Below are 27943 nucleotides of genomic sequence, written 5' to 3' on the forward strand. Positions count from 1 at the left end.
GAGTGGGAACTCCATCCGGAAATCTTTGCCCAAGTCACTCAACTTTGGGGCATTCCAGACATGGATCTGATGGCCTCTCGTCAGAACTTCAAAGTTCCTTGCTACGGGTCCAGATCCAGGGGATCCCAAGGCGGCTCTAGTGGATGCGCTAGTAGCACCTTGGACCTTCAAACTAGCTTATGTGTTCCCGCCGTTTCCTCTCATCCCCAGGCTGGTAGCCAGGATCAATCAGGAGAGGGCGTCGGTGATCTTGATAGCTCCTGCGTGGCCACGCAGGACTTGGTATGCAGATCTGGTGAATATGTCATCGGCTCCACCTTGGAAGCTACCTTTGAGACGAGACCTTCTTGTTCAGGGTCCGTTCGAACATCCGAATCTGGTTTCACTCCAGCTGACTGCTTGGAGATTGAACGCTTGATTTTATCGAAGCGAGGTTTCTCAGATTCTGTTATCGATACTCTTGTTCAGGCCAGAAAGCCTGTAACTAGAAAGATTTACCACAAAATTTGGAAGAAATATATCTGTTGGTGTGAATCTAAAGGATTCCCTTGGGACAAGGTTAAGATTCCTAGAATTCTATCCTTCCTTCAAGAAGGATTGGAAAAAGGATTATCGGCAAGTTCCCTGAAGGGACAGATTTCTGCCTTGTCGGTGTTACTTCACAAAAAACTGGCAGCTGTGCCAGATGTTCAAGCCTTTGTTCAGGCTCTGGTTAGAATCAAGCCTGTTTACAAACCTTTGACTCCTCCTTGGAGTCTCAATCTAGTTCTTTCAGTTCTTCAGGGGGTTCCGTTTGAACCCTTACATTCCGTTGATATTAAGTTATTATCTTGGAAAGTTTTGTTTTTAGTTGCAATTTCTTCTGCTAGAAGAGTTTCAGAATTATCTGCTCTGCAGTGTTCTCCTCCTTATCTGGTGTTCCATGCAGATAAGGTGGTTTTACGTACTAAACCTGGTTTTCTTCCAAAAGTTGTTTCTAACAAAAACATTAACCAGGAGATTATCGTACCTTCTCTGTGTCCGAAACCAGTTTCAAAGAAGGAACGCTTGTTGCACAATTTGGATGTTGTTCGCGCTCTAAAATTCTATTTAGATGCTACAAAGGATTTTAGACAAACATCTTCCCTGTTTGTTGTTTATTCAGGTAAAAGGAGAGGTCAAAAAGCAACTTCTACCTCTCTCTCTTTTTGGATTAAAAGCATCATCAGATTGGCTTACGAGACTGCCGGACGGCAGCCTCCCGAAAGAATCACGGCTCATTCCACTAGGGCTGTGGCTTCCACATGGGCCTTCAAGAACGAGGCTTCTGTTGATCAGATATGTAGGGCAGCGACTTGGTCTTCACTGCACACTTTTACCAAATTTTACAAGTTTGATACTTTTGCTTCTTCTGAGGCTATTTTTGGGAGAAAGGTTTTACAAGCCGTGGTGCCTTCCATTTAGGTGACCTGATTTTCTCCCTCCCTTCATCCGTGTCCTAAAGCTTTGGTATTGGTTCCCACAAGTAAGGATGACGCCGTGGACCGGACACACCTATGTTGGAGAAAACAGAATTTATGTTTACCTGATAAATTTCTTTCTCCAACGGTGTGTCCGGTCCACGGCCCGCCCTGGTTTTTTAATCAGGTCTGATAATTTATTTTCTTTAACTACAGTCACCACGGTACCATATGGTTTCTCCTATGCTATTATTCCTCCTTAACGTCGGTCGAATGACTGGGGTAGGCGGAGCCTAGGAGGGATCATGTGACCAGCTTTGCTGGGCTCTTTGCCATTTCCTGTTGGGGAAGAGAATATCCCACAAGTAAGGATGACGCCGTGGACCGGACACACCGTTGGAGAAAGAAATTTATCAGGTAAACATAAATTCTGTTTTTTGTCACATTCTCATGTAGGCTACTGGTTACTTATGGAATCACATTCTTTCAATCCTCACAACATTTCCCCTTCACTCCTGCCCAACAACACATTTCACTATATCCTCAGCATCTTCATAAGTGATCTGAGCTGGCACCAACAGCATATTCCACTTCTCATACTTAAAGCCACTTGGAAGTAATTGTAACATTTTTCATGCACTTACAGCAGTCGGGGACCTATTCAAGAGAGGGCCCCGGTGCAAAATATTTTTTGTGCCCTCCAAAGGTTATGCAATAGTAATAATATACATGCTGCTCTGTATTATGGTTTTGAGGATAGATAGATAAGATGGACCTGCAAATAGCACTAATGAACGGATCCCCTTCATTCGGCTTGCACACATTATGTACAAGCCTTTTTATAGACTGGCTGCTATAGGCCCCCAGCATTTGGGCCCTGGTGCCACTGCACCGGTTGCACCAATGGTAGTTCTGCCCCTGACTGACAGAATGCCTTAAAACTACACATTTTTTTTGTTTGTTTATTTATTTGTTTTTTCTTTCTTTTTTATTTTAAGATATGTTAATGAGGCTCCTAAATGCAGTTGCACAACTATTAAACTGTGGTTGCATTGGTACTTTTTTATTGACGAGAAAGTGTTGGTGTGGATGAGTGAAGCCTTCTGTTGGTTATTCCAACCATACTTAAGATATACTTCTGGTATTGCATATATAAATGTATTCAAAAAAATTAAAGGGACAGTCCAATCAAAATTAAGCTTTCATGATTTAGATAGGGCATGCAATTTTAAATAACTTTCCAATTTACTTTTATCATCACATTTGCTTTGTTCTTTTGATATTCTTTGTTGAAGGCTAAACCTATGCTAATGTCAAAAGCCCTTGAAGGCCGCCTCTTATCTCAGTGCAGTTTGACAGTTTTTCACAGCTAGACAGCTCTAGTTCATCTGTGCTATATAGATAACGTGCTCACATCATGAGTCAGCACTGATTGGCTAAAATTCAAGTCTGTCAAAAGAATTGAGATAAGGGGGCAGTCTGCAGAGGCTTAGATACAAGGTAATCACAGAGGTAAAAAGTATATTAATATAACCGTGCTGGTTATGCAAAACTGGGGAATGGTTAATAAAGAGATTTAACTATCTTTTTAAACAATACAATTTTTGGTGTAAACTGTCCCTTTAAGGAGGAAAAACATGATAAAGGTCACTATTATTAATTTTTAACCTTTGTTATCTTACAGAAAAATAAAAGTATGTTGACAGTGGGAAGTTTTTCGAATGAGGAGCTAGATGAAAACTATGTACCAATGAACCCCAACTCTCCTCCTCGGCAGCATTCCAATAGTTATACAGAACCCATCCATGAAACTAACTATGTCCCTATGACTCCAAGCACATTTGACTTCTCTACATTTGGAATGCAAGTTCCTCCTCCGGCCCACATGGGTTTTCGGTCTAGCCCAAAGACACCTCCAAGGAGGTTGGTGCCATCTGCTGATTGCGAGCCTCCACCAGTTGATCGTAATCTTAAACCACATAGGAAAGGTAAGTTAGTGCGTTAGAAAGAAGTGCTACTACTGTTGCTGCTTCTGCCGAGCAATAATGCACGCCGCTACTAAACATTTAACCTTCTCTGCTAGTTGGAAAAATACTGCAAATATTTAGTGGAAAATAAAGTGAAATTTTTTCATAGACTAGAACTGGTTATATTTTATGACACAATTTTAACAATTGTATCTTCATCTTGTCCTCTTCATAACTGAGACACTTGATTGCTCATTTATCTGTAGAAACACCCTAAAATTGTAACTCAATATGGTAAATATATAAAACAACCGGAAGTGTAAGCAGTGCAAAATCAACTAGAACAAATGAAAACCGTTTAGATTTTTCAAATCATTTTGTGCTTCATGTATTTGTTCATCTGTTTATGAGCCATTGAAAACATTATTTTGTTTTAATGTTCTATTTTAACTCTGCATTATTTTTTTTCATAGTGTCTAATTTTATTGCTATTTAGTTATGAATTTTCCTTGCAAATTAATCATACAATTTTATTTATTTTCAGTTTACGCCTGGGTTAGGTTCCAGAAGGAATGGTTGTAAATCGAAACCGTTGTAAATTGAAACCCAGTTTATAATGTAAGTCAATGGGAAGTGAGGAGAGTTAGGTTCCAGGCCCCTCTCAAAATTTGCATAAGTAACACCTAATACATTATTTTCAAAGCTTTGAAATGAAGACTTAAACAGTATTATAAACCTAATAAAATAATCACACAACACAGAATATATAATTAAACTAAGTTAAATGAACAAAAACATTTGCTAAACAGCATTATAAACCTAATAAAATAATCACACAACACAAACTTTACTTGCATTTTTCTGCAAACATTTCTTTCTATGCATTCCAATCTGGACTGATTTATAGACAGGAAGATCTTGTTCCCTTGCAAGATGCTCGATAGCTCAGGTCTGGTTAAACTGATTAATTTAAGCTTGCTTGGCTTGCATATCTTTGCTGCAACACAAGCAGACAGCTCCACCTACTGGCTATTTTAATCAATGCACTGCTTCTCAATGCTTTTCAATAACAGTCACATGACTGAAAAAAAGGTTGTTATTCTGAAACGGTGCAAATTGAACCGTTGTAAACCAAGGGCCACCTGTATATGTATGTATATATATATATATATACACAGGTGGCCCTCGATTAACAACGGTTCAATTTGCACTGTTTCAGAATAACAACCTTTTTTTCCAGTCATGTGACTGCTATTGAAAAGCATTGAGAAGCAGTGCATTGATTAAAAAAGCCAGTAGGTGGAGCTGTCCGCTTGTGTTGCAGCAAAGATATGCATGCCAAGCAAGCTGAAATTAGTCAGTTTAACCAGACCTGAGCTATCGAGCAGATTTTGGAATGCATAGAAAGAACTGTTTGCAGAAAAATCCTAGTAAAGTCTGTGTTGTGTGATTATTTTATTAAGTTTATAATGCTGTTTAGCAAATGTTTTTGTTCATTTGACTTAGTTTAATTATATATTCTGTGTTGTATGATTATTTTATTAAGTTTATAATGCTGTTTAGCATGTAAAGTCATCATTTCAAAGCTTTAAAAATAATGTACTAGTTGTTACTTATGACAATTTTGAGAGGGGCCTGGAACCTAACTCCCTCACTTCCCATTGACTTACATTATAAACTGGGTTTCAATTTACAACGGCTTCAATTTACAACCATTCCTTCTGGAACCTAACCCCAGCGTAAACTGAGGGCTACCTGTATATATATATATATATATGATAGCATAATAGTAACAGCAACCGAATATTGCTTTACTTTGCTTGGGATTCTTTTTGCTTTGGTACTTTATGAAACAGTGAGATTTATATATCAAGTCACAGAAGTTTATTTTCCCTCGTGTTGTACAGTGATCTTTTTTGACGAGGAAAACAACCTCAGAATCTCAAGTTATTTCATTAACCCCTCTAAAGAGCATTATGATACAACTACAGTTTTGCTAAGCTATTGCGTTCTGTAATGACTTGATAATTAGATCACAATGTTTAAGTACTTCTGTGCATTGTATATCAAAGTTATCAAAACCATATGCAAAATAGCATTTGAACCAATTATATTTAATATCCATAGTATTTGAAGACAATTCATGATTATCAACAATATTCCTTTAAAAGAAACAGACCTTTTATAATTTATAACTTACAAATTCTTGCTGCTTTTAATACCCATGTAAATAGCATAAAGTTTAAAGACTTTTCAAACAGATATACGGTACTTAATTGCATTTTTGTTTAAATTTGTAATGTGTTCTGTGTTTATATCATTTTGATTCTGAAAGAATTTCTCCTCAGTTCAGGCTAATCACTTACAGCGCCATTTATGGAACATTGTGGGGGGAACAAATGAGTCTTATAAACTGTTAAGAATCTAATGTCTTTTTCTTCTGTTATGTGTGATCAGTCCACGGGTCATCATTACTTCTGGGATATTATCTGCTCCCCTACAGGAAGTGCAAGAGGATTCACCCAGCAGAGTTGCTATATAGCTCCTCCCCTCTACGTCACCTCCAGTCATTCTCTTGCACCCAAAGACTAGATAGGAGGTGTGAGAGGACTATGGTGATTATACTTAGTTTTTATAACTTCAATCAAAAGTTTGTTATTTTACAATAGCACCGGAGCGTGTTATTACTTCTCTGGCAGAGTTTGAAGAAGAATCTACCAGAGTTTTTTCTTATGATTTTAACCGGAGTAGTTAAGATCATATTGCTGTTTCTCGGCCATCTGAGGGAGGTAAAAGCTTCAGATCAGGGGACAGCGGGCAGTTGAATCTGCATTGAGGTATGTAGCAGTTTTTATTTTCTGAATGGAATTGATGAGAAAATCCTGCTATACCGTTATAATGACATGTACGTATACTCTACACTTCAGTATTCTGGGGATGGTATTTCACCGGAATTACTCTGTAAAAGTACATTAAACCTTTTAATAGGTATTTAATTCATGTTAAACGTTTTTGCTGGAATGTAGAATCGTTTGCATTTCTGAGGTACTGAGTGAATAAATATTTGGGCGTTATTTTTCCACTTGGCAGTTTGCTTGTTTTGCTTATGACAGTTTCGTTTCTCTCTCACTGCTGTGTGTGAGGGGGAGGGGCCGTTTTTTGGCGCTCTTTGCTACGCATCAAAAAATTTTCAGTCAGTTACACTTGTATTTTCTGCATGATCCGGTTCATCTCTAACAGAACTCAGGGGTCTTCAAACTTCTTTGAAGGGAGGTAGATTCTCTCAGCAGAGCTGTGAGATTTATGTAGTGACTGTGTTTTAAAACGTTGCTCTGTAATTTTTATGTTTAAAATTTAATTAGTGTTGCTTTACTAATGGGAACAAACCTTTGCTAACAAGTTGTGTTGTTTTTAAAGAGTGATGCTATAACTGTTTTTCAGTTCATTATTTCAACTGTCATTTAATCGTTTAGTGCTTCTTTGAGGCACAGTACGTTTTTGTTAAATAAGATTGTAACCAAGTTGCATGTTTATTGCTAGTGTGTTAAACATGTCTGATTCAGAGGAAGATACCTGTGTCATTTGTTCCAATGCCAAGGTGGAGCCCAATAGAAATTTATGTACTAACTGTATTGATGCTACTTTAAATAAAAGCAAATCTGTACAAATTGAACAAATTTCACCAAACAGCGAGGGGAGAGTTATGCCGACTAACTCGCCTCACGTGTCAGTACCTGCATCTCCCGCCCGGGAGGTGCGTGATATTATGGCGCCTAGTACATCTGGGCAGCCATTACAGATAACATTACAAGATATGGCTACTGTTATGACTGAAGTTTTGGCTAAGTTACCAGAACTAAGAGGCAAGCGTGATCACTCTGGGGTGAGAACAGAGTGCGCTGATAATTCTAGGGCCATGTCTGATACTGCGTCACAGCTTGCAGAGCATGAGGACGGAGAGCTTCATTCTGTAGGTGACGGTTCTGATCCAAGCAGATTGGATTCAGATATTTCAAATTTTAAATTTAAATTGGAAAACCTCCGTGTATTACTAGGGGAGGTCTTAGCGGCTCTTAACGATTGTAACACTGTTGCAATACCAGAGAAAATGTGTAGGTTGGATAAATACTTTGCGGTACCGGCGAGTACTGACGTTTTTCCTATACCTAAGAGATTAACTGAAATTGTTACTAAGGAGTGGGATAGACCCGGTGTGCCGTTCTCACCCCCTCCAATATTTAGAAAGATGTTTCCAATAGACGCCACCACACGGGACTTATGGCAAACGGTCCCTAAGGTGGAGGGAGCAGTTTCTACTTTAGCTAAGCGCACCACTATCCCGGTGGAGGATAGCTGTGCTTTTTCAGATCCTATGGATAAAAAATTAGAGGGTTACCTTAAGAAAATGTTTGTTCAACAAGGTTTTATATTGCAACCCCTTGCATGCATCGCGCCGATTACGGCTGCGGCAGCATTTTGGATTGAGTCTCTGGAAGAGAACCTTAGTTCCGCTACGCTGGACGACATTACGGACAGGCTTAGAGTCCTTAAACTAGCTAATTCATTCATTTCGGAGGCCGTAGTACATTTAACCAAACTTACGGCTAAGAATTCAGGATTCGCCATTCAGGCACGTAGGGCGCTGTGGCTAAAATCCTGGTCGGCTGATGTAACTTCTAAGTCCAAATTACTTAATATACCTTTCAAGGGGCAAACTTTATTTGGGCCCGGTTTGAAAGAAATTATCGCTGACATTACAGGAGGTAAGGGCCACGCTCTACCTCAAGACAAAGCCAAAGCTAAGGCTAGACAGTCTAATTTTCGTCCCTTTCGGAATTTCAAAGCAGGTGCAGCATCAACTTCCACTGCACCAAAACAGGAAGGAGCTGTTGCTCGTTACAGACAAGGCTGGAAACCTAACCAGTCCTGGAATAAGGGCAAGCAGGCCAGAAAACCTGCTGCTGCCCCTAAGACAGCATGAACCGAGGGCCCCCGATCCGGGACCGGATCTAGTGGGGGGCAGACTCTCTCTCTTCGCCCAGGCTTGGGCAAGAGATGTCCAGGATCCCTGGGCGCTAGAGATCATATCTCAGGGATACCTTCTAGACTTCAAATTATCTCCCCCAAGAGGGAGATTTCATCTGTCAAGGTTGTCAACAAACCAAATAAAGAAAGACGCGTTTCTACGCTGTGTACAAGATCTATTATTAATGGGAGTGATCCATCCGGTTCCGCGGTCGGAACAAGGACAAGGGTTTTACTCAAACCTGTTTGTGGTTCCCAAAAAAGAGGGAACTTTCAGGCCAATCTTGGATTTAAAGATCCTAAACAAATTCCTACGAGTTCCATCGTTCAAAATGGAAACTATTCGGACAATCTTACCCATGATCCAAAAGGGTCAATACATGACCACAGTGGATTTAAAGGATGCTTACCTTCACATACCGATTCACAAAGATCATTACCGGTATCTAAGGTTTGCCTTTTTAGACAGGCATTACCAGTTTGTAGCCCTTCCATTCGGATTGGCTACGGCTCCAAGAATCTTCACAAAGGTTCTGGGTGCCCTTCTAGCGGTTCTGAGACCGCGAGGAATTTCGGTAGCTCCGTACCTAGACGACATTCTGATACAAGCTTCAAGCTTTCAAACTGCCAAGTCTCATACAGAGTTAGTTCTGGCATTTCTAAGGTCGCATGGATGGAAAGTGAACGAAAAGAAGAGTTCTCTCTTGCCTCTCACAAGAGTTCCATTCTTGGGGACTCTTATAGATTCTGTAGAGATGAAGATTTATCTGACAGAAGACAGATTAACAAAGCTTCTAAATGTATGCCGTGTCCTTCATTCCATTCAACTCCCGTCAGTAGCTCAATGCATGGAGGTGATCGGCTTAATGGTAGCAGCAATGGACATAGTACCCTTTGCACGCCTACATCTCAGACCGCTGCAATTGTGCATGCTGAGTCAGTGGAATGGGGATTACTCAGATTTGTCCCCCACTCTGAATCTGGATCAAGAGACCAGAAACTCTCTTCTATGGTGGCTTTCTCGGCCACATCTGTCCAGGGGGATGCCGTTCAGCAGGCCGGACTGGACAATCGTAACAACAGACGCCAGCCTTCTAGGTTGGGGCGCTGTCTGGAATTCTCTGAAGGCTCAGGGACAATGGAGTCAGGAGGAAAGTCTCCTGCCAATAAACATTCTGGAATTGAGAGCAGTTCTCAATGCCCTTCTAGCTTGGCCCCAGTTAAAGACTCGGGGGTTCATCAGGTTTCAGTCGGACAACATCACGACTGTAGCTTACATCAACCATCAGGGAGGGACAAGAAGCTCCCTAGCAATGATAGAAGTATCAAAGATAATTCGCTGGGCAGAGTCTCACTCTTGCCACCTGTCAGCAATCCACATCCCGGGAGTGGAGAACTGGGAGGCGGATTTCTTGAGTCGCCAGACTCTTCATCCGGGGGAGTGGGAACTTCATCCGGAGGTCTTTGCCCAAATACTTCGACGTTGGGGCAAACCAGAGATAGATCTCATGGCGTCTCGCCAGAACGCCAAACTTCCTCGCTACGGATCCAGATCCAGGGATCCGGGAGCGGTTCTGATAGATGCTTTGACAGCACCTTGGAACTTCAGGATGGCTTATGTGTTTCCACCCTTCCCGCTGCTTCCTCGATTGATTGCCAAAATCAAACAGGAGAGAGCATCAGTGATTCTAATAGCGCCTGCATGGCCGCGCAGGACTTGGTATGCAGATCTAGTGGACATGTCATCCTGTCCACCTTGGTCTCTACCTCTAAGACAGGACCTTCTGATTCAGGGTCCATTCAAACATCAAAGTCTAACTTCTCTGAAGCTGACTGCTTGGAAATTGAACGCTTGATTTTATCAAAACGTGGTTTTTCTGAGTCGGTTATTGATACCCTGATACAGGCTAGGAAGCCTGTTACCAGAAAGATTTACCATAAAATATGGCGTAAATACCTATACTGGTGTGAATCCAAAGATTACTCTTGGAGTAAGGTTAGGATTCCTAGGATATTGTCTTTTCTACAAGAAGGTTTAGAAAAGGGTTTATCGGCTAGCTCATTAAAGGGACAGATTTCAGCTCTGTCCATCTTGTTACACAGGCGTCTGTCAGAAAATTCAGACATCCAGGCCTTTTGTCAGGCTTTAGCTAGGATCAAGCCTGTGTTTAAAACTGTTGCTCCGCCATGGAGTTTAAACTTAGTTCTTAACGTTTTACAGGGTGTTCCGTTTGAACCCCTTCATTCCATTGATATAAAATTGTTATCTTGGAAAGTTCTATTTTTAATGGCTATTTCCTCGGCTCGAAGAGTCTCTGAGTTATCAGCCCTACATTGTGATTCTCCTTATCTGATCTTTCACTCAGACAAGGTAGTTCTGCGTACTAAACCTGGGTTCTTACCTAAGGTTGTATCTAACAGGAATATCAATCAAGAGATTGTTGTTCCATCCTTGTGTCCAAATCCTTCTTCAAAGAAGGAACGTCTTCTACACAATCTGGATGTAGTTCGTGCCCTCAAGTTCTACTTGCAGGCAACTAAAGATTTTCGCCAAACTTCTTCCCTGTTTGTCGTTTATTCTGGACAGAGGAGAGGTCAAAAAGCTTCTGCTACCTCTCTCTCTTTTTGGCTTCGTAGCATAATACGTTTAGCCTATGAGACTGCTGGACAGCAGCCTCCTGAAAGAATTACAGCTCATTCCACTAGAGCTGTGGCTTCCACTTGGGCCTTTAAGAATGAGGCCTCTGTTGAACAGATTTGCAAGGCTGCAACTTGGTCTTCGCTTCATACTTTTTCCAAATTTTACAAATTTGACACTTTTGCTTCTTCGGAGGCTATTTTTGGGAGAAAGGTTCTTCAGGCAGTGGTTCCTTCTGTATAATGAGCCTGCCTATCCCTCCCGTCATCCGTGTACTTTTGCTTTGGTATTGGTATCCCAGAAGTAATGATGACCCGTGGACTGATCACACATAACAGAAGAAAACATAATTTATGCTTACCTGATAAATTCATTTCTTCTGTTGTGTGATCAGTCCACGGCCCGCCCTGTTTTTTAAGGCAGGTACATATTTTTTAAATTATAATTCAGTCACCACTGCACCCTTGGCTTCTCCTTTCTCGTTGGTCTTTGGTCGAATGACTGGAGGTGACGTAGAGGGGAGGAGCTATATAGCAACTCTGCTGGGTGAATCCTCTTGCACTTCCTGTAGGGGAGCAGATAATATCCCAGAAGTAATGATGACCCGTGGACTGATCACACAACAGAAGAAATGAATTTATCAGGTAAGCATAAATTATGTTTTTAGTTAAATTTGTAATGAAAGATAAACACTAGTTTTATTTATATCTTCAGTTCTACAAATTCCCTTCATTCACATTGCAGACAAGCCCTATATCTACATGTAATTATAATTGTAGCTATAATGACACAGAACATTACTATCCTTGCATCTAATAATTGTCTGAGGAGTAACACTCTATGTATAGCCATCAATTACCAGCCAGCTACTTCAGAGCCTACCTAGGTATGCTTTTCAACAAAGGATGCAAAAAGAATGAAGTAAACTTAAAAAAGTCTCTTTAAATTTAACCATGTCCCTTTAAATTCCATGTTTAAGATTAGTTTTGAAAGTAAAAAAAAAAAGAAAAAAAGATCTGGTTCTTTTAATAAATTTGAGTCAATGTATCATTATTAATTTTAATGGTATTGCTGGGCTAATATAAACAGACCAGTTTATAAAATTTGCATTAATGGTTTGATTTCTTCCTATTAACTTTTGGTTTAATGTTACCTGCATGATTTCAGTTACTGTTGCTTAAAAACTGTGTTATCTGTGTATGCTTGGCCCACTGTGTGGATAAACTCTGCTTTTATGTTCTACCTCCATAATGTACTCATTGTTTCTACTCTGCATGAACCTATATTCCAGAATAAATCAATATTTTTTCACCTAAAATCTAAACACTCCCTGTAATTTCTGTAACGCTGTAGAGATAATTTTGCATAACTGGGCTTATGGACATACTGTTTGAAACCTAAATAAAAGAGATTTGCTTGAACTACTTAAATTTAAAATAGATAGTATAGATATTGTCAGCTGAAAACAATTTGGAATGAAAAATAAGTTAATGGTAATTTTTTTGTTGTTGAAGAGTTGTGCCTCTGACTACTAGATATGATGCAATATATCATATGTGTGTTTATATGTGAATATGTGCATGTATGTGTGTGTGTGTGTATGTATATATAGTTGTATGCAAAAGTTTAGGCACCCCTGACAATTTCCATGATTTTGATTTATAAATAATTGGGTGTTTGGGTCAGCAATTTCATTTTGAGCTATAAAATAACTGAAGGACACAGTAATATTTTAGTAGTGAAATGAGGTTTATTGGATTAATAGAAAACGTGCAATATGCATCAAATGAAATTAGACAGGTGGATACATTTGGGCACCCCAACAGAAATATTGCATCAAATTTAGTAGAGCCTCCATTAGCAGAAATAACAGCCTCTAGATGCTTCCTTTAGCCTGTAATGAGTGTCTGGATTCTGGATGAAGGTATTTTGGACCATTCCTCCTTGCAAAACATCTCCAGTTCAGTTAGGTTTGATGGTTGCTGGCATGGACAGCCCGCTTCAAATCACCTCACAGATTTTCAATGATATTCAGGTCTGGGGACTGGGATGGCCATTCCAGAACATTGTACTTGTACCTCTGCATAAATGCCAGAGTAGATTTTAGCAGTGTTTTGGGTCGTTGTCTTGTTGAAATATCCAGCCCCGGCGTAGCTTCAACTTTGTGACTGATTCCTCAACATTATTCTCAAGTATCTGCTGATATTGAGTGGAATCCATGAGACCCTCAACTTTAACAAGATTCCCAGTACCGGCACTGGCCACACAGCCCCACAGCATGATGGAACATCCACCAAATTTTACTGTGGGTAGCAAGTGTTTGTCTTTAAACGCTGTGTTCTTTTGCCGCCATGCATAACGCCCCTTGTTATGACCAAATAACTCAATCTTTGTTTCATCAGTCCACAGCACCTTCTTCCAGAATGAAGCTGGCTTGTCCAAATGTGCGTTTGCATACCTCAGGCGACTCTGTCTGTGGCGTGTGTGCAGAAAAGGCTTCTTATTTATAAGCGCCAACAGATTCCGCAGCGCTGTCCGTAGGTACAAAGATATAAGTACAACGGTGAAACAATACAATATGAATTTTTTTCGACAAATACAGGGGGAATTGAGGGCCCTATTCCCATGGGAATTTACAATCTAGATGTCTAGGTGGATGGGAAACAGGAGGTGGGAACTGCAAAGGTGAGAAGGATGTTAGTGAGGAGTTAGATGAGGGCAACTGTTGGTTAAGTGAAATTCATTTGTTAGCGAGTTGGGTGATAAGCTTCCCTGAACAAAAAGGTCTTTAGGGAGCGTTTAAAGGCGGACAGGTTAGGGTAAAGTCTGACAGCTCTAGGAAGTGCGTCCCAGAGAGTTGATGCCACACAGGAGAAGTCCTGTAGTCTAGCATGGGATGAGGTGATGGTAGATAAGTCAAAGAGCAGGTCATTGTTGGATCTTAGGGGGCGGGCTGGCGTATATTTGTTGATGAGGGAGGACAGGTAGGGTGGGGCAGCATTGGTAAGGGGTTTATAGGTCAGGGTGAGAATTTTGAATTTAACTCTGCTGTGAATGGGGAGCCAGTGAAGGGACTCACAGAGAGGTGCAGTGGATACAGAGCGTCGGGAGAGGTGGATTAGCCTGGCCGAAGCATTTAGGATGGATTGAAGGGGGGGAAAAGCGGGAGAGAGGGAAGGCCAGTTAGTAGGTTATGACAGTAGTCAAGTCGGTAAATTACCAGGGAGTGGATTAGCTGTTTAGTAGTTTCAGCACTCAGAAACGGACACATTTTGGAGATATTGCGTTGGTGGTTGCGGCAGGATGAAGAGAGCAATTGGATGTGGGGGAGATGGGGAGATAGTGGTGCCGCCAACAGTGATAGAAAAATTAGAAACTGGAGTAGAATTAGAGGGGGGAGGGGGATAAGAAGTAGTTTGGTCTTGGACATGTTTATTTTTAGGTGGTGAGAGGCCATCCAGGAGTAAATGCCAGATAAGCAGTCGCTGGTGTGAGAATTGACAGAAGAAGAGAGTGCAGGGGTGAATAGGTAGATCTGGGTATCATCAGCATAGAGGTGATAGTTGAAGCCATAGCTGTTGATAAGTTAACCCAGTGAAGAAGTGTAAATAGAGAAAAGTAGAGGGCCCAGAACAGAGCCTTGAGGTACTCCAACAGACAGAGGCAATGGAGAGGAGGAGTCACCAGCAAAAATGACAGATAAGGATCTGTTAGAGAGATAAGAGTGAGTCCAGGAGAGGGCAGTGTCACAGAGCCCAAGAGAGCTGAGAGTCCGTAGGAGGAGGGGATGGTCGACAGTGTCAAAGGCAGCAGAGAGGTAAAGTAAGATGAGTATAGAGTAGTAACCGTTGTTTCTTCTGTTATGTGTGATCAGTCCACGGGTCATCATTACTTCTGGGATATAACTCCTCCCCAACAGGAAATGCAAGAGGATTCACCCAGCAGAGCTGCATATAGCTCCTCCCCTCTACGTCACTCCCAGTCATTCTCTTGCACCCAAAGACTAGATAGGATGTGTGAGAGGACTATGGTGATTATACTTAGTTTTTATAACTTCAATCAAAAGTTTGTTATTTTACAATAGCACCGGAGCGTGTTATTGCCTCTCTGGCAGAGTTTGAAGAAGAATCTACCAGAGTTTTTACTATGATTTTAACCGGAGTAGTTAAGATCATATTGCTGTTTCTCGGCCATCTGAGGGAGGTAAAAGCTTCAGATCAGGGGACAGCGGGCAGATGAATCTGCATTGAGGTATGTAGCAGTTTTTATTTTCTGAATGGAATTGATGAGAAAATCCTGCCATACCGTTATAATGACATGTATGTATACTCTACACTTCAGTATTCTGGGGATGGTATTTCACCGGAATTACTCTGTTAAAAGTACATTAAACCTTTTAATAGGTATTTATTATGTTAAACGTTTTTGCTGGAATGTAGAATCGTTTGCATTTTCTGAGGTACTGAGTGAATAAATATTTGGGCATTATTTTTCCACTTGGCAGTTGCTTGTTTTAATTGTGACAGTTTCGTTTCTCTCTCACTGCTGTGTGTGAGGGGGAGGGGCCGTTTTTGGCGCTCTTTGCTACGCATCAAAAATTTCCAGTCAGTTACTCTTGTATTTCCTGCATGATCCGGTTCATCTCTAACAGAACTCAGGGGTCTTCAAACTTCTTTGGAGGGAGGTAGATTCTCTCAGCAGAGCTGTGAGACTTATATATTGACTGTTATTAAAAACGTTGCTCTGTAATTTTTATGTTTCAAATTTAATTATTGTTACTTTACTAATGGGAACAAACCTTTGCTAAAAGTTGTGTGTTAAACATGTCTGATTCAGAGGAAGATATCTGTGTCATTTGTTCCAATGCCAAGGTGGAGCCCAATAGAAATTTATGTACTAACTGTATTGATGCTACTTTAAATAAAAGCCAATCTGTACAAATTGAACAAATTTCACCAAACAGCGAGGGGAGAGTTATGCCGACTAACTCGCCTCACGTGTCAGTACCTGCATCTCCCGCCCGGGAGGTGCGTGATATTATGGCGCCTAGTACATCTGGGCGGCCATTACAGATAACATTACAAGATATGGCTACTGTTATGACTGAAGTTTTGGCTAAATTACCAGAACTAAGAGGCAAGCGTGATCACTCTGGGGTGAGAACAGAGTGCGCTGATAATACTAGGGCCATGTCTGATACTGCGTCACAGTTTGCAGAGCATGAGGACGGAGAGCTTCATTCTGTGGGTGATGGTTCTGATCCAAACAGATTGGATTCAGATATTTCAAATTTTAAATTTAAATTGGAGAACCTCCGTGTATTACTAGGGGAGGTTTTAGCGGCTCTTAATGATTGTAACACTGTTGCAATACCAGAGAAATTGTGTAGGTTGGATAAATACTTTGCGGTACCGGCGAGTACTGACGTTTTTCCTATACCTAAGAGACTAACTGAAATTGTTACTAAGGAGTGGGATAGACCCGGTGTGCCGTTCTCACCCCCTCCAATATTTAGAAAGATGTTTCCAATAGACGCCACCACACGGGACTTATGGCAAACGGTCCCTAAGGTGGAGGGAGCAGTTTCTACTTTAGCTAAGCGTACCACTATCCCGGTGGAGGATAGCTGTGCTTTTTCAGATCCAATGGATAAAAAATTAGAGGGTTACCTTAAGAAAATGTTTGTTCAACAAGGTTTTATATTGCAACCCCTTGCATGCATCGCGCCGATTACGGCTGCGGCAGCATTTTGGATTGAGTCTCTGGAAGAGAACCTTAGTTCAGCTACCCTGGACGACATTACGGACAGGCTTAGAGTCCTTAAACTAGCTAATTCATTCATTTCGGAGGCCGTAGTACATTTAACCAAACTTAAGGCTAAGAACTCAGGATTCGCCATTCAGGCACGTAGGGCGCTGTGGCTAAAATCCTGGTCAGCTGATGTAACTTCTAAGTCCAAATTACTTAATATACCTTTCAAGGGGCAAACTTTATTTGGGCCCGGTTTGAAAGAAATTATCGCTGACATTACAGGAGGTAAGGGCCACGCCCTGCCTCAAGACAAAGCCAAAGCTAAGGCTAGACAGTCTAATTTTCGTCCCTTTCGGAATTTCAAAGCAGGAGCAGCATCAACTTCCACTGCACCAAAACAGGAAGGAGCTGTTGCTCGTTACAGACAAGGCTGGAAACCTAACCAGTCCTGGAACAAGGGCAAGCAGGCCAGGAAACCTGCTGCTGCCCCAAAGACAGCATGAACCGAGGGCCCCCGATCCGGGACCGGATCTAGTGGGGGGCAGACTCTCTCTCTTCGCCCAGGCTTGGGCAAGAGATGTTCAGGATCCCTGGGCGCTAGAGATCATATCTCAGGGATACCTTCTAGACTTCAAATTCTCTCCCCCAAGAGGGAGATTTCATCTGTCAAGGTTGTCAACAAACCAGATAAAGAAAGAAGCGTTTCTACGCTGTGTACAAGATCTGTTATTAATGGGAGTGATCCATCCGGTTCCGCGGTCGGAACAAGGACAAGGGTTTTACTCAAACCTGTTTGTGGTTCCCAAAAAAGAGGGAACTTTCAGGCCAATCTTGGATTTAAAGATCCTAAACAAATTCCTAAGAGTTCCATCGTTCAAAATGGAAACTATTCGGACAATCTTACCCATGATCCAAAAGGGTCAGTACATGACCACAGTGGATTTAAAGGATGCTTACCTTCACATACCGATTCACAAAGATCATTACCGGTATCTAAGGTTTGCCTTCTTAGACAGGCATTACCAGTTTGTAGCTCTTCCATTCGGATTGGCTACGGCTCCAAGAATCTTCACAAAGGTTCTGGGTGCCCTTCTGGCGGTACTAAGACCGCGAGGAATTTCGGTAGCTCCGTACCTAGACGACATTCTGATACAAGCTTCAAGCTTTCAAACTGCCAAGTCTCATACAGAGTTAGTTCTGGCATTTCTAAGGTCGCATGGATGGAAAGTGAACGAAAAGAAGAGTTCTCTTTTTCCTCTCACAAGAGTTCCATTCTTGGGGACTCTTATAGATTCTGTAGAAATGAAGATTTATCTGACAGAAGACAGATTAACAAAGCTTCTAAATGCATGCCGTGTCCTTCATTCCATTCAACTCCCGTCAGTAGCTCAATGCATGGAGGTGATCGGCTTAATGGTAGCAGCAATGGACATAGTACCCTTTGCACGTCTACATCTCAGACCGCTGCAATTGTGCTTGCTGAGTCAGTGGAATGGGGATTACTCAGACTTGTCCCCTACTCTGAATCTGGATCAAGAGACCAGAAACTCTCTTCTATGGTGGCTTTCTCGGCCACATCTGTCCAGGGGGATGCCATTCAGCAGGCCGGACTGGACAATTGTAACAACAGACGCCAGCCTACTAGGTTGGGGCGCTGTCTGGAATTCTCTGAAGGCTCAGGGACAATGGAATCAGGAGGAAAGTCTCCTACCAATAAACATTCTGGAATTAAGAGCAGTTCTCCATGCCCTTCTGGCTTGGCCCCAGTTAAAAACTCGGGGGTTCATCAGGTTTCAGTCGGACAACATCACGACTGTAGCTTACATCAACCATCAAGGAGGGACAAGAAGCTCCCTAGCAATGATGGAAGTATCAAAGATAATTCGCTGGGCAGAGTCTCACTCTTGCCACCTGTCAGCAATCCACATCCCGGGAGTGGAGAACTGGGAGGCGGATTTCTTGAGTCGCCAGACTTTTCATCCGGGGGAGTGGGAACTTCATCCGGAGGTCTTTGCCCAAATACTTCGACGTTGGGGCAAACCAGAGATAGATCTCATGGCGTCTCGCCAGAACGCCAAACTTCCTCGCTACGGGTCCAGATCCAGGGATCCGGGAGCGGTTCTGATAGATGCTTTAACAGCACCTTGGAACTTCGGGATGGCTTATGTGTTTCCACCCTTCCCGCTGCTTCCTCGATTGATTGCCAAAATCAAACAGGAGAGAGCATCAGTGATTCTAATAGCGCCTGCATGGCCACGCAGGACTTGGTATGCAGATCTAGTGGACATGTCATCCTGTCCGCCTTGGTCTCTACCTCTAAGACAGGACCTTCTGATACAGGGTCCATTCAAACATCAAAATCTAACTTCTCTGAAGCTGACTGCTTGGAAATTGAACGCTTGATTTTATCAAAACGTGGTTTTTCTGAGTCGGTTATTGATACCCTGATACAGGCTAGGAAGCCTGTTACCAGAAGGATTTACCATAAGATATGGCGTAAATACCTATACTGGTGCGAATCCAAAGGTTACTCCTGGAGTAAGGTTAGGATTCCTAGGATATTGTCCTTTCTACAAGAAGGTTTAGAAAAGGGTTTATCGGCTAGCTCATTAAAGGGACAGATCTCAGCTCTGTCCATCTTGTTACACAGGCGTCTGTCAGAAAATCCAGACGTCCAGGCCTTTTGTCAGGCTTTAGCTAGGATCAAGCCTGTGTTTAAAACTGTTGCTCCGCCATGGAGTTTAAACTTAGTTCTTAACGTTTTACAGGGTGTTCCGTTTGAACCCCTTCATTCCATTGATATAAAATTGTTATCTTGGAAAGTTCTGTTTTTAATGGCTATTTCCTCGGCTCGAAGAGTCTCTGAGTTATCAGCCTTACATTGTGATTCTCCTTATCTGATTTTTCACTCAGACAAGGTAGTTCTGCGTACTAAACCTGGGTTCTTACCTAAGGTAGTCACTAACAGGAATATCAATCAAGAGATTGTTGTTCCATCCTTGTGTCCAAATCCTTCTTCAAAGAAGGAACGTCTTCTACACAATCTGGGTGTAGTTCGTGCCCTCAAGTTCTACTTGCAGGCAACTAAGGATTTTCGACAAACGTCTTCCCTGTTTGTCGTGTACTCTGGTCAGAGGAGAGGTCATAAGGCTTCGGCTACCTCTCTCTCCTTCTGGCTTCGTAGCATAATTCGTTTAGCCTATGAGACTGCTGGACAGCAGCCTCCTGAAAGAATTACAGCTCATTCTACTAGAGCTGTGGCTTCCACTTGGGCCTTTAAGAATGAGGCCTCTGTTGAACAGATTTGCAAGGCTGCAACTTGGTCTTCGCTTCATACTTTTTCCAAATTTTACAAATTTGACACTTTTGCTTCTTCGGAGGCTATTTTTGGGAGAAAGGTTCTTCAGGCAGTGGTTCCTTCTGTATAATGAGCCTGCCTATCCCTCCCGTCATCCGTGTACTTTTGCTTTGGTATTGGTATCCCAGAAGTAATGATGACCCGTGGACTGATCACACATAACAGAAGAAAACATAATTTATGCTTACCTGATAAATTCCTTTCTTCTGTTGTGTGATCAGTCCACGGCCCGCCCTGTTTTAAGGCAGGTAAATATCTTTTAAATTATACTCCAGTCACCACTTCACCCTTGGTTTCTCCTTTCTCGTTGATTCTTGGTCGAATGACTGGGAGTGACGTAGAGGGGAGGAGCTATATGCAGCTCTGCTGGGTGAATCCTCTTGCATTTCCTGTTGGGGAGGAGTTATATCCCAGAAGTAATGATGACCCGTGGACTGATCACACAACAGAAGAAAGGAATTTATCAGGTAAGCATAAATTATGTTTTTTAGCAGAAAGGAGATCGTTAGTAACCTTAGTGAGGGCAGTCTCAGTTGAGTGTTGGGGACAGAAGCCAGATTGCAGGGGGTCAAGCAATGAGTTGGAGGAGAGGAAGTGGGTTAGGCGATCGAAAACTAGTTTTTCAAGGATTTTTGAAGCTAGTGCAAGCAGTGATATGGGGCGATAGTTTGCAGGAGAGTTAGGGTTGAGGGAGTGTTTTTTTAAGGATGGGGGTGACCTTTGCATGTTTGAAGGAAGATGGAAATGAACCTGTAGAAAGGGATAGGTTGAATATGTGAGTAAGAGCTGGAGTGAGGGTGGAAGATAGAGAAGGTATTAGATGTTAAGGAATAGGGTCAAGTGGGCAAGTAGTGAGGTGTGAGGAAGACAATAAGGAACCCACTTCACTCTCAGTGGTTGGGGGGAGGGTGCAGAGAGTGGCAGAGGGGGTGACTGGGAGCGAAGTTGGGAGATTGCAGGCTTGTGTTGGGATGTTGCTTCGGATGGTAAGTGTTTTATTGAAAAAGTAGTCAGCCAGGTCTTGAGCACTAAATGCAGATGAAGGGGGAGGTGCAGGTGGGTAGAGGAGAGAGTTTAAAACTGAGAAGAGTTGTTTAGGGTTTGACGAGTGAGTAGATATAAGAAAAGAGAAGTAGGTTCCCTTAGCTAAGTGAAGGGCAGAGGTGTAAGAATAAATAATAAACTTATAGTGGATGAAATCAGGTTCAGAGCAGGATTTCCTCCAGGCACGTTCAGCAGTGCGGGAGCATTTTTGTAGGTGGCACTGGAGCGGACGACGTGGGGCTTTACGTAATTTGGGGAGGAGTGTCAAGTGCAGAGGAGAGAGTATTGTTATAGTGGGTTGTAGCAAGGTCGGGGCAGGGTATCGTGGAAGCGTTTTTGAATAAGGTTGGAAAGTTGGAGAGGATCCACAGTGTGCAGATTTCTACAGGTGCGTGGGCGAGGGGGAGAAGTCAGTTTAGTCTGTATATAAGGATTAAAGATGATCAGAATGTGGTCTGAGATGGGGAATGGGTGACAGGCGACATCAGAGAGAGAGCAGAGATAGGAGAATACCAGATCAAGTGTCCATCGCGGTGAGTAGGGTGGATTGTGAGAGGCCGGAGTTAGTGAGTCAGAAGTTTAGAGGTAGCAGGGGCAGATGGGTTATCAATGGGGATGTTTAAGTAGGTGTATTTGTAGAGAGAAAGTGAGGAGGCCAGGCAGCAAAGTTGTCAAGGAATTGGGAGCTGGTGCCAGATAGTGTTATTACGAGTGTAACTGTACTTTAATGTATTTTTGATGTGTTTTGTGCGACTTTCTAGTTTCACGAGACAGTTAACCAGAGATCTAAAGTTGCAGTAATAATTCTAGAGTAAATCGCAATTGCGCTCAAGTGATTACATTTACTTTTCCAGCGATAAGCCCGACGAGCACAGACCCCCGCAATAAACCCCTTATCGCTCATGCACAAACATTTGTGCTCCACTCGTAATCTGGCCCTTAGTTGGTGTTTGCACTGTGCTAACCTTCCATTAGAGAAACCTGGAATTTGTAATTCAATTTCCCTAATTTACAATGGCGCTACAACTCTCCTGACTAATGTTTTACTAGATCTTAATATGTGTTGATGAATACAGAAAAAACTATAGCTTTGAACACTAACTTAGATTAAAATGGGAGTTCACCAAGGCACATTGCTGATTAAGTGCACAAGCTATAAGGGGTATATCACCCCTCTTTCCGCGCTTCAGAATTAACTAACATATTAAGAGTTGATAGTAAATGCATTCACTTGCGTACAATTGAATTTAAAGTGTGTCGGGTTAGCGACATTTCAAGTTATAAGGGCTCAAAGATTTAAGGTCTCAGGTGTAAGAAAAAAAATGGTCTGCAAAGGGCTTTAACACAGAGATACATAAAAATTATATACACAGGTATACCTCACTTTACAGCGCTTCGCTAATACAGCGCTTTGTGGAGCTGAAGTTCAACCTCCAAGGATTTTAAAACAGTGCTGTAATCTTTGTGAGATTGCAAGAAAAGTGACTGGCACCATTTTATTATGCTTAGTTCACTCTGTTTACAGCATTACAGTGCAATCTGTGTCTCAGTGCTATACTCAAATTGTAAAAATTAGCAAATTGTACTACAGTGATTGTCACTATTTTACAGGTACAGTATTTATTGAATACTGTGCTGTGCGAGTGTTAAACTAAACTTAGCGCTATTGTACACCTAATATAGGTTAGTTCAAACATGTTTTTAAGTTTTTAAACACACTGGCAAGTGAAAAGAAAGCTAAAACTGCCTTGTTTCACTTTAAGGCGTTTTTCATTTTACAGCGGGGCTCCGGTCCCTAACCCGCTGTATGAGCGGGGTATACCTGTATATATACGTGAACAAGGGCTGAGACTTGGCCCGAAACATGTTTGGCTGTTTTTTCTAAACCCTGTTGCAGGCCTGCAATTGAAATTTGGATTTCTACATGTTTTTACATGACTTTTCCAATTTTGTCCAATAAAGTTTTTTTTTTTGTTTTTTTTAAATTTAAAAAAAAGAATTCTTGCTTTTTTCTGGAGCTGCGGGATTACAGAGTGTGTCTATTATCTATCTATCTATCATCTATCTATATATATATATATATATATATATATATATATACAGCGCTGTATACAGCAAATATAAACTAGAAATACACAATGTGTAGAAAAAAAACACTTTATTTTACTGACAGACCATGTCTTAGAACATTTAAAAAGATATAACATATACCTATTCACAAAGCAATAATATTAAATGTTGCTATTGTATATAGTCCTAACACACAGTTAAAAAAAACTATTTGCACAATGGAGGGCAAATTAAAGTTTTTGAGATGAAATGGAGCACAATTGTCCCCACTTTCATACAATATACAAATTTACAACATACAAATATGCAGTATTAAATCACAAGTGTCATCTGAGGAAGGGGCGTGGCCCTGAAACTAGTAGTGGTAACGAATACACAGAGTCTGGCCAGGCAAGTGTTTGCAGTTTCTCTCGCTCTTCATTTATCAGAGTACTATATGATTTTTAGTTTATTAAAAGGTTTTTATACTTGTGATTTAATATTGCATATTTGTATGTTGTAAATTTGTATATTGTATGAAAGTGGGGACAATAGTTCTCCATTTCATCTCAAAAACTTTAATTTGCCCTCCATTGTGCAAATAGTTTTTTAACCTGTTAGGACTATGTACAATAGCAACATTTAATACTATTGCTTTGTGAATAGGTATATGTTATATCTTTTTAAATGTTCTAAGACATGGTCTGTCAGTAAAATAAAGTGTTTTTTTCTACACATTGTGTATTTCTTGTTTATATTTGCTGTATACAGCGCTGTTTATATACTCTCATACAACCTTTCTTGTTCCTAAAAACAGCTGCAGTTCAGCCCTTAATCAAGTGATTAGATACCTAGTATATACTAGTGGCATAAAATCTTTAGTTAAATGTAACTAAGTAACTAAAATATACATTTCTCAGTGTGGCGCTCTCCTTTCTTAACTACTATATATATATATATATATATATATATATATATATATATATATATATATATACACAAGATAGCACACCAGAGAACTAAATATAATCAACCCAGGGTAATGCAGAAAAATAAATATCCATAATAAAGAGAGCAGTCTCCAGGAATTCCTGGAGAGTGCTCTCTTTATTATGTGTGGATATATATATATATTACACACACACAGTCATGGCGAAAAATATTGGCACCCCTGCATTTCTGTCAGATAATGCACCACTTTGCCCAGAAAATTGTTGCAATTACAGATGTTTAGGCATTGTCATGTTTATTTCTTTTGTTTGTATTGGTATGACACAAAAGAGTGGAGAAAAAAAAGCCAAATCTGACACATTCCATGCAAAACTACAAAAATAGACTGGACAAAATTATTGGCACCCTCAATTTAGTATTTAGTAGCACACCCCATGGAAAAAATAGCTTAAATCAATCACTTCCTGTAACCATCATTGTTTCTTACACCTCTCTACTGGAATTTTGGACCACTCTTCTTTCGCAAACTGCTCCAGGTCTCTCAGTTTAGAAGGGTTTCTTTTCCCATTTGCTGTTTAGAGATTTCTCCACAGGTGCTTTATGTGATGGAGATCTTTACTCATTGCTGGCCAGTTCAGTACTCTCCAGCGCTTTGTTTTGAACCATTTCTGGGTGTTTTTTGACGTGTGCTTTGGATCATTGTCCTGCTGTAAGACCAATGACCTCTGACGGAGACCAAACTTTCTGACACTGGGCCCTACATTGCACCACATAATTCTTTGGTAGTCTCCAGATTTCATAATGTCATTCACATAGTCAAGACATCCAGTGCCTGAAGCAGCAAAGCAACCCCAAAACATCAGTGTACCTGCACCATATTTGACTGTAGGGACTTTATTCTTTTCTTTAAAAGCCTCATTTCTTTTTCTGAAAACAGTAGAATGATGGGCTTTACCAAAAAGCTGTAATTTTGTTTTGTTTGTCCACAGCACATTCTCCCAAAATGCTTTTGACTTCCTCAGGTAAGTTTTGTCAAACTCCAATTTGGCTTTTTTATGTTTCTGTGTCAGCAGTGGGGTCCTCCTGGGTCTCCTACCATAGCGTCCCTTTTCATTCAGATGGCGATGTATAGTGCGAGCTGACACATTTGTACCCTGTGCCTGAAGGTCAGCTTGAATTTGTCTAGAAGTTGATTGAGGTACTTTATCCACCATGCGAACAATCCTAAGTTGCAATCTTTGATCGATTTTTCTCTTTCGTACACGTCCAGGGAGATTAGCTACAGTGCCATGGGCTGTAAACTTCTTGCCAATGTAGCGCACAGTGGACACAGGAGCATTAAGATCTCTGGAGATGGACTTGTAACCTTGAGATTGTCCATGCTTTTCCACAATTTTTGTTCTCAAATCCTCAGACAATTCTTTGCTGCTCTTTCTCTTCTCCATGCTCAGTGTGGCACACAGAGACACACACCAGAAAGCTAAAGTCAATTTTTTACCATTTTAACTGGTTGCCGGTGTGATTTCTATATTGTCAGCACCTGTTAATTGATACAGGTGAGTTTAATAACAAATTACAGGAGCATCACAAACTTGGAATGCAATTATTTCTTACAATTTTAAGAAGGTACCAATAATATTGTCTAGTCTATTTTTGGAGTTTTGTGTGGAAAGTGCCAGGTTTGGCTTTTTTTTTTCTCCACCTTTTTTGTCATACCAATACAAACAAAAGAAATAAATGTGAGAATATCTAAACATTTGTAATTGCAACAATTTTCTGGGTGAAGTGGTGCATTATCTGACAGAAATGCAGAAGTGCCAATATTTTTGGCCATGACTCACGGGGTCTTGATTGAAATAGGAAATGTATTCCGTACTTATGGAATAAATTTCCTATTTGCTTCAAGACTCTGTGAGTGCATTGTTCATTCATTGATTCGTATACGTATTAACTAGGATTGCACCCTGGGCATACAATGTAATAAGCAAGTGTGTTATGTGAGTGCTTGACCCTGTTTGGATCTATTTATATATAAAATATGTATTTAAGAATAAATAGAACATATTCTGCTACGTGAAATTTTCATATTTCATGTCGGGTTAGCGCACTTGAGTAAACGTGATCAAGTTAGCACGCGAGTAAAGGTGTTAGTTTTTTCTACTTTTCGCACTCTGTTCAAGTCTATGGGGGAATACGTTAAGACGTTTGAGGTTCGTATTTTTGCGCACGTTGTACTAGTGCTTGTGCGCACACTTTTTACTTTAGAGTTGTAATACTAGTGCATACCTCTGTCTAGTGAAGTTAACTAGTGAGCGGGAGTGCTAATTTGATCTCCGTTCGTAATCTAGCACTAAGTCTGTTATGTAAAAATAAAACACACTGTGGTACAAATACACGTTTAAAATTAGCAAAATTATTGGAGGGCGAAATGCAACCTGTGAGACATATTTTAGGGTAGAGCTGTTTTTTGTGACTTTCAATGAGAGTGAAAGAACGTGATGGTGAGCTGGTAAATAGATGAGGGAATAGAAAGACACTTTGTTACATAAGAAATAATCAATTAATCTACTTCACTGCTAGCAGACACTCCAAGCAGAAGCAATCTCATCAAATTAAAGTTGAACATTTAACATTTACGTTTCCTTAAAATGTCGATAAAAGTCATATGTTATATGGGTGCATATATCATCAACAGTGCAATCTGTGCTTATTATATATAATTTTAAAAAGGTATTAAGTAACGTATTGTATAATAAACTGAAAAGGCAAACATGGAAAAGGGATTTGTTTTTATTTTCACTATTGCATCAGATGGAAGCAGACATAAATAAAGAATGTGGATGAGTGTCTAGCAGACACTCAGTAAAATAGCATCACATTTTTATTCTTTCCTCTCACAATATATGTAAAAACAGAGCTTACACATTTTTGTACATTCTTTAAATAATGAATGTTTGCTGCATTTGTGTTTTTCTAAATGAGTTTGCCATAAAACATACTGAATTTATTACACTAATATTAAAAGTAACTTTCAGATGTTGATTTTCATAGACCACGGGGTAAGTCTATTGGAACCAACACTCAAATTTAAATCTTTGAATGAATAATTTGAATACATTTGTTCTATAGAAACATTTAAATGGTAGATCAAATGTCAAGTGGAATATATATTCTACCATTTGAAGTTTAATGGCTATGCCCATCCATACATATAATATGCACTGGGAGAACATTTTTTTTCATTGGGTCAGTAAAAATAATGGAACAAAAAGTGTCAAAAATGTTTAACTGTATTACACATTAGTAGATCCTGCGGATTTGTAAGCAGTGGTTTAGCATCTTATCATTTCTCTTTGAAGGGTACTTAGTGGCTCTGAGGTATTTTGTAAGGCTTTGAGTTTCCAAATTACATCAATTATTTTTGCTGTAGAAGCTATATCACAATTGATTTTTTTCCCTTGGATATACTGGAGTGTAAAACACGGTTTGGATGCATCAGCTTTATTTAAAAGCTTTATAGATATCGATTATTATGGAAATGCAAAATCTGCTTTTGTAGATGTTGTTTTAATGTTAAGTGTGTTGATCTGTAGGTGCCAATTGTAGACTGTCCTATTTCTGCATTATTTTTCCATCCTAGTTTTGAATTGCAGTAACCCACAAAAAAATCTGAAATATTTATAGTGCCAAAGCAAGTAATATATTTCTAGAAAAGTTTTTG

At 40.6% G+C, this 27943-nt stretch overlaps 1 protein-coding gene across 1 annotated transcript in view; it reads left to right on the forward strand.

The window, feature by feature from the left end:
• The window catches only part of GAB1 (GRB2 associated binding protein 1), a gene marked incomplete in the record, with an annotated part of 316439 nt that overhangs the window by 237759 nt on the left and 50737 nt on the right, over window positions 1-27943 (forward strand). Inside the window, 1 exon segment of the mRNA XM_053703701.1 lies at window positions 3124-3427. Coding sequence (XP_053559676.1) covers window positions 3124-3427 — 304 coding nt within the window.

Source organism: Bombina bombina, chromosome 2 (genome assembly GCF_027579735.1).
Source record: "Bombina bombina isolate aBomBom1 chromosome 2, aBomBom1.pri, whole genome shotgun sequence".
Classification (NCBI taxonomy): domain Eukaryota; kingdom Metazoa; phylum Chordata; class Amphibia; order Anura; family Bombinatoridae; genus Bombina; species Bombina bombina.